We start from the raw sequence: 7,500 nt of genomic DNA, 5'->3' as shown, positions 1-7,500 counted from the left end.
ACTGAAAATTCTGTAAATATAATTTAGACATTAGCACAATATTCATGTTTCTGTCCCTTAGTAACACTTATGGATACCAGCTTGGAATACCACAGCTCTTAATTTTGAAATTATAACGGCAGCAGTGGAATTCCTCACAACTCCAGAATTTCACAGAATGTACAGATTTTTGCATAGTATTTTTGATCTGTTCCTCATACAATTTTGGTTCTCAGGCAAATCACTGGGGAAATAAGTCATTAACTAGTAACAGGCATGTCAGTTTCAGACTTCATATCCTTCAGCAAATACTTGCTAGTGGAAAGCCTTTGTCCAGAATTCTTGCATTAACACTTTGAAAGGTTTGTCCCATAATGTTCTCTGTAAAATCATAACATGTACAGAAAATGTTTAAAAGGACTGTGTACAGTCATTAAGACTGGGATTCATTTTTTTATTACAACAGAAATATCAACCAAGGAACTGATTTCTTACAAGCTTGCTGTGCTTTTGAGTTGGATCACCTTACATGATGTTGACGTGTTATTTGGCTTGATTATTTTTTCAAGGATGAGTATCAAATGAACATTAGCCATTGTTGCCATTTCTTTATAGATGGCCAACAAAGAGGAAAGTCCAATTTATGACCTGGATTTCAGTGATGCTAACATTTTGGAATGTTACAGTTGTACAGTATTGGAAATGTACGGAATCCCTTTTCATACTAGGGCCCAGAAGTTAACTATCTGCAGTCAGTTTTAATCTGAAGGCATGAGTCATGTTTGCAGCACTGAATTTAACTGATGTTGCCAAGTTTTATTGTCCTGGACTTATTCTGTAATTCATTGACTGTGGTTTTTAGTTTGCTCTTTATGCAGTATTAAGGGATACTTCTTTGCTAGCTGCGTTTTTGCAAATTATTTTGAGGTCTACTACAACAGATTTGGCTTTTTATATTTTACCTGTAGGAATGTTTATGCCCCTCATCTCCATTAGTTCTCCTTATGTTCAGGTGCAGTATTATTACCCACACAAGAAGCTTTATAGCCCCAACCTGCATAACAGTCAGCACAACGGGCAACTGTCCACAGGTGCTCCTCCACTGGGGTCTTGAGTTATTAGTTATTGCGCTCCATATAGTGGAAAGGTCTTACTTGGCAGTTCACAGATGAATACTGAATGAGGTACCGAGGGAGTCTACCTTCCATTATGTGCAGGCACGAGGCACATGATCTTTACTTATCGCAAACCTAGCACTGTACACCAACACGAGGTCAAGGTGACTGATATAATCTCTGACTTCATACATGATTCAGATTTTATGTTCATGAGCAAAACCTCAAAGGAATTTTCTAGTAATTATCTACGTGTAAACTGCTAACTAGCTGCTTTTTCTAACCAAGGGTCCAAGGATTTCATTCCTTCCACCTACATTTGCCTGCTGTTTGACTCTGAGGAAGTCACTTTTACTAGACAGTGCTACCAGGTCACCCTTGAAAAGGGACACGTATCCAGCAGGTGTTAACAATGTTACAAAAAAGAAGCACAGTTCTCTACTGGTTAACACAAATTGGCTTGTCTTAGTTAACTAACTGCATGACGAATTTGATTCCCTTGTAGATAAATAATGTGCATTAGAAAGAAAGCCCAGTTTGTTTAGATGAATAATGTCATGACACATTGTTTTAGACTTACCATGTTCTTAGAGTCCCAATCTGCTGTGATGACATCTGACTTTGTGGTAGCACTAGTCTAATGATCAGATGATAACCAAGATCACTTATCTGTTACACTTTTCAAGTTTAAACTGCCTTACCTTAACTCAGTGGTATTTATGAATATCAGACTTATCATCTCTGTTCAGCTGTTAATTGTTTTTGCCAACTCTCTTCAGAGACCAGTACAGTCGATACAGACTATAACTAGACATCAAAATCTGTTTTAGATCTTTTTACTCCCAACTGCTCTATGCCTTTTTCCCTTTAGTGACAAATGTGCTAGGGTATAGTTCTGTGCTTTCTGGAATGTCAGTGAAGTCATGAACATACATGCCAGTATGCCCACCTTGCAGATTTATGTTGAATGAGCATCACACTCATTACCAACCGGAAATCAGTGATAAAACAAGTATCTTTTTTTTTAGAGACCTTTGTTGCATCAAACTGATCAGTTATGCATTTCTGGGAGGCTGGCAGACCATCCCTAGCACACCTGGATAGCAGGAAATTGATTCCACCTTGCAAATATGGAGTAGCTGTTCTATTTATTGAGATAAGCTTGACACCATTACACTGGATGTTTTTCTTAGAGCACTGAATAATGTTAGATTTACATGGAGTTGTGTGTTCTACCAGATGATGCTACTAGAATGTGTTTTTGATTACCCGCACAGTCAGAATTCACTTCCAAGACTTTAGCAATTAAAGCTAGCATCCAATTATGAGTTTTCTCTCTTGTTCTTCTAGGCTTGCTATACTTTGTTTGGATATAGCAAGCCCTGATAAACAATGAAATGCCATTTCCTCCCTGAGTTCCAAAGTGTTTTTGTCACTGCATAAGGTGGGCATAGTGACCTCAATTTTCAGGAAGCTCACTTTGTGTCTGTACACTTTGCATGATTGCTGTTGTATCTCAAGCCTCCTTTTTTGGCAAGGTTACTAAAAATGTCTTTCTTAGGTGTGCTGATTCATTCCTGTAGTGTTGCGACCTTATCACTCTTGTCGTATGCATTTCAGATATCTCAAGGTACTAATGCAATGTTTGCCAGGGTTATGGATGATCTTCTTAAATCCTGAGATCAAACATTATAATCATTAATATATGCCTTCATCTCTGCACAGCTTTTGTTAGTGCAGATCATAGAAGTGCAGATCACAGTGTCCTTATGGAAGAACGTTTGCCTTATTGAGGTTTATCTGTTGCATTTGTTTGGTAGCCATGCTAAATTTCAGGTGACTGACAGAGTGATATGAAGTGCTATACTCTACAATGAAGCATACACGTTCTAAGAAATAACAGGATTCACAGAGCTGCTTAGCCTGGCAAACATCAATGCATTGTACTAGTATTCATGGCTACAGTTTGAAGTCATTGCAATAACAAACACATTCCAGATTACAGTCTCCAAAGAGCATAGAAGTACTTATATGTAACTTGCAGGTGTTTTTGCTATAAATGTTATTATAGTACGATCAAATCTTGAATAAAAGATTAAAATTTATAGAAAGCATTATATGCCATGCAAAAATATACCCAGTAAAATAATTGTTGCATCTGTAAAGAGGGGACTGCTGTACTTTTGGTGAAAGAGGTAAGTTAAGTGAAAATGTACAGGGGTTGTGACCAGGCAGTTCTTGAACTTGCGATATAGCTAGTAGCTGCAGTTTCTGGGGTGGATCAGATCCCAATTAGAAGGAACAGCATCTCTAAAGGCATGTTTGCCTGGTGGGTCAGTATAGAGGGTGAACGGCTGTGAATTCCCAATGATCCTCAGCCTTTAGGGTCAGCTTTGTGTACTTCTTTCTTCCCTTGACTATGAATAAACTACTTAAACACGGCTTTTGCGTCACTCCTGTAAAATTAGATTGGAGCTTAGTGTACTTTCCTAGTGGCTAGGACCGGGTCATTTCCATGTTTAATCAGGCATTATGAATGTCAGAAGTTATAACAGTGCAGGACTTATCATTCTTTGCAGCATCTCTGCATTCCTCATAGCACTATTCAATGAAAAATGCAGCATCTTTTCTCACTGACATTGCAGTTTTAAACAGTTTTATTCCACTAATACTGCTTGTTTCGGTGAAGTATGTAAGAAAAACAGACTTAAAGATTAACATTGCTATTGTCCTTTAAGACAGTATATTATGACATTATAAATGCCCTTTAAAATAGAACAACATATTTTTATTTAGACTATTATTTCATTATCATCTATATTTATTTTTGTTTTACAGTAACACAAGTGGGTGTGGCACAAGCCCATAATATGTGTCCAGATCCAGGAATACCAGATCGAGGGAAAAGACTTGGCTCTGATTTTAGGTAAGTCAGACTGGGTACTTGGTTTTAGTGTCAAAATGAGAATAGTAAATATATATATATATATATATATATATATATATGTAATCAAATTAATCATTTTGTTTCATTTATTGGGGATTTCTATCTACAATGAAAGTGAGATGGCTTTGCTTTTGAAAAAAATAGTTGCAATAATTTTTCTGCCTGTCTGGGCCCTTGTTCGGATTCTTTTAGTAACTGAAGAGTGCATGAGGCATTGTCTCACTTAATGTTGCATAGCATTATATACACTGATACACAGTTGTCCATTAAAAGAAATGTTTCAGTGCAGATTTACAGAAGCACGTGTGTGTGTGTGTGTGTGTGTGTGTGTGTGTGTGTGTGTGTGTGTGTGTGTGTGTGTGTGTGAAGAAGGCAGTCTTGTTATAATCATATTGTTTGTGGTTGTTCTAATTAATTAAGAAAACTGATAAAGTATATGTTTAATTTCTCAGACCTGCACAACTAGTACAAGAAATACCAGTCATCAAACGACAATCAAACGACAATGAAAAAAGTATTAAAAATATACTATGCACACAAGCATGTGTACACACACACACCCACACCCACACACACACACACACACACACACACACACACACACACACACACACACACACACACACACACATATACACAGGCACACACAATGTGAGAGCAACAGAGAATAGGAGAATGTGAAAAAGGCTATTTATTTGTTCTAAACAAAACCCTGCCTATATTTAAACCTATTAACTATTTACAAGCAGATGTAAGAGAGTGACATGAAGTAACTTGTTGGGACAGGGCAGATAAAAGATTATTTCTTCTGTAATGCAAATTTTTGAAACCAGAGCAGTGAAATAATTTTATGACACAGTTATTGGAAACATGGTATAAAGCACATGCATGTGATATATTAGTGTTAACTGGAAGCGACAGTGCTGACTTACTTTATGGTGCAAAAAGAACATGTGAATTATGTAAAAATTACATACATTCAGGGTAAAAGTTCCATTTCCATTTTTTCCTCTATCTCCTGAGTCACACCATCATATCAATGCAGAAGTTGTCCTGAGAAATACAATGAATAATATCATTAACGGCTCCACCTTCATATTTTGGATTCAAAAAAAAAAAAAAAAAAAAAAAAAACAGTGCTCCAAGTCTATGTGAAGCCAACACTGTACTAGTCCACAAGGCAATTTAAGTTCTGAAGTAACCTGGGGAACAATGATTATGCCCAGCAATAAAACTGTTTTGTTTTTAAAGTAGAATAAAGACAAAACAAAATCAAAACAAAGCAATATGCAAACATGTGCCATACTGTAATATTTCTTCACCTCATTACCATAACAGGGACAGTATGTTTTCACAAATATAAGTTTAGTTTATTCTTACCTTCCTTCCTCTTTCTAACCCAGCATTCTCTGCATCTTTTGTACAGTAGTGAAATCTGTAATTATAAATCATTAGTCTAGAATACCCGGCATGCCTGCTCTTTTACAGTTATAAATTTTGTCAACATATGAAAGGCAAGGGGTTGGACAAAAAAGCATATGTCACTTAGGACTTGTGCATATCAGTTTTTGTACAACACAAAAGGGAATTAATAATGTGAAGGAATTCTGGGCCAAAAGCTATTAGGCAGTCTAATGAACTCGTAAAATAACTGTTTTTTTATTATTTTTTATTACATGCTGCACAGAACCACAACTAATTTGCAAATGACTTATTTCATTTTTTTAGTTTTTTTTTTTTTTTTTTTGCCCTGTGCCTGTACCATCAAGCTTCTAAGGGACCATCATTCAGGCAGCCATGAGAGTGCTTTGTGCTTTCCCAGCATCCCAACAATGAGAGCTTTTTTTCTGCCATCCCCTTTTGGGGACCTAAGCACCCATATCACCACAAGAGGTACCTACTGACCTACAGTCCACCCCTGTCTACTCCCCACATGTACCAGTAGAGGCTACTATCAATGGTCTGGGGGGCCATATCTACATCCTCCCAATATAGCCTCCTCCAACTGTGTGCTATCCAGTGGAGTTCTGTCACTGAACCTATTGTGCAAGCTAGGTGGGAACTGGCATCCTTCTCCCAGTTCAAGCATCCTCATCCTTCTAGCCTGTGCCATCACTCCAACGTCATTAATCAAACTTAGGCTGACTGGGCTATAGTTAGGATTGAGTTAGGATTGCTAATGTTAGGATTTTATCTCTCCATATAACTGGTGTAGGCCCATTTGCAAAATGCTTTTCATTTGGAATAAAAGAATGGCAGCATAGGGACTTAATATTTATGTTATCTCTATATAAGAAGATGGTTGCAATCATTTAATAAAGTGTACAATGTATTTGTCTGGTATATAGATAAATCAGAACAAATGCCACCCACATGATGTAAAGGTAAATGTGTAAAAAACAGAGCAATAATTTGTGTAATTGTACATTAAGAAATGTAGTGTATAGTAATAGCAGCCACAAGTCTCCATGAATAAAAGCAAGAATGTGGTCCAAGGACAACATATTGTACCTACCAAAGAGAATTACAGGTCAATTAAAAACTTGTATAGAAGCATAGTTTATGAGCAGCACTAATAAAAGACATCAATACATTCATCACGGTCATGGATGTAGTCTATAGAACTGATCTAATAGCAAACACTGGCAGCAGCGAGGTGATGAAGAGTCCCACAATGCTTATACCTGCACTAATTGTTCTGTAAAGCACACAACTACCTAGGAGCAAATAAGTGGCCATGCGGACACACCCACCTAGGAGAAAATAAGTTGCCACGTGGACACAACCACCTAGGAACAAATAAGTGACCATATGTGTAAAACCACCTATGAGCAAATAAGTTGCTATGTGGACACAACCACCTAGGAGCAAATAAGTTGCCATGTGGACACAACCACTTAGGAACAAATAAGTAGCCATGTAGACACAACCACCTAGGAGCAAATAAGTGGCCATGTGGACACAATCACCTAGGAACAAATAAGTGGTCATGTGGGCACAACCACCTAGGAGCAAATAAGTTGCCATGTGGACACAACCACTTAGGAACAAATAAGTAGCCATGTAGACACAACCACCTAGGAGCAAATAAGTGGCCATGTGGACACAATCACCTAGGAACAAATAAGTGGTCATGTGGGCACAACCACCTAGGAGCAAATAAGTTGCCATATGGCTCTAGATAATGCAGCCTTAACACAGACCTGGAGCACCATTTTTTTTCCTGAATCTAAAAGGTACAAAAGGAGCAGTTAATGCTATAATTCATTGTATTGCTCTAGACTCCTTCTGTAATGAAGCCGTGACTTAACAGTCAGTGGAAAAACTGTAATGGAAGTTTTACCCTAAATATATTTAATCTGTACATAGGCATGTGCCAAAACACAGATGTTCATGCTGCCTGAGGCCAACCAGTTTGTTTAAACAAGCAATTAATACTGGCTATGTTCATATTTCGGA

At 37.5% G+C, this 7,500-nt stretch overlaps 1 protein-coding gene across 1 annotated transcript in view; it reads left to right on the top strand.

Moving 5' to 3' along the window:
* The window catches only part of LOC122792225 (CUB and sushi domain-containing protein 1-like), a 3,080,606-nt gene that overhangs the window by 124,791 nt on the left and 2,948,315 nt on the right, over window positions 1-7,500 (top strand). The window contains exon 3 of the mRNA XM_044059969.1: window positions 3,933-4,020. Coding sequence (XP_043915904.1) covers window positions 3,933-4,020 — 88 coding nt within the window. The remainder of the gene's footprint in view (window positions 1-3,932; window positions 4,021-7,500) is intronic.

This window comes from Protopterus annectens, chromosome 1.part2, assembly GCF_019279795.1.
Source record: "Protopterus annectens isolate FY-2018-M chromosome 1.part2, PAN1.0, whole genome shotgun sequence".
NCBI lineage: Eukaryota > Metazoa > Chordata > Ceratodontiformes > Protopteridae > Protopterus > Protopterus annectens.
The sequence above is the reverse complement of the archived record's forward strand: the minus strand, read 5'-3'. Positions and strand labels throughout refer to the sequence as shown.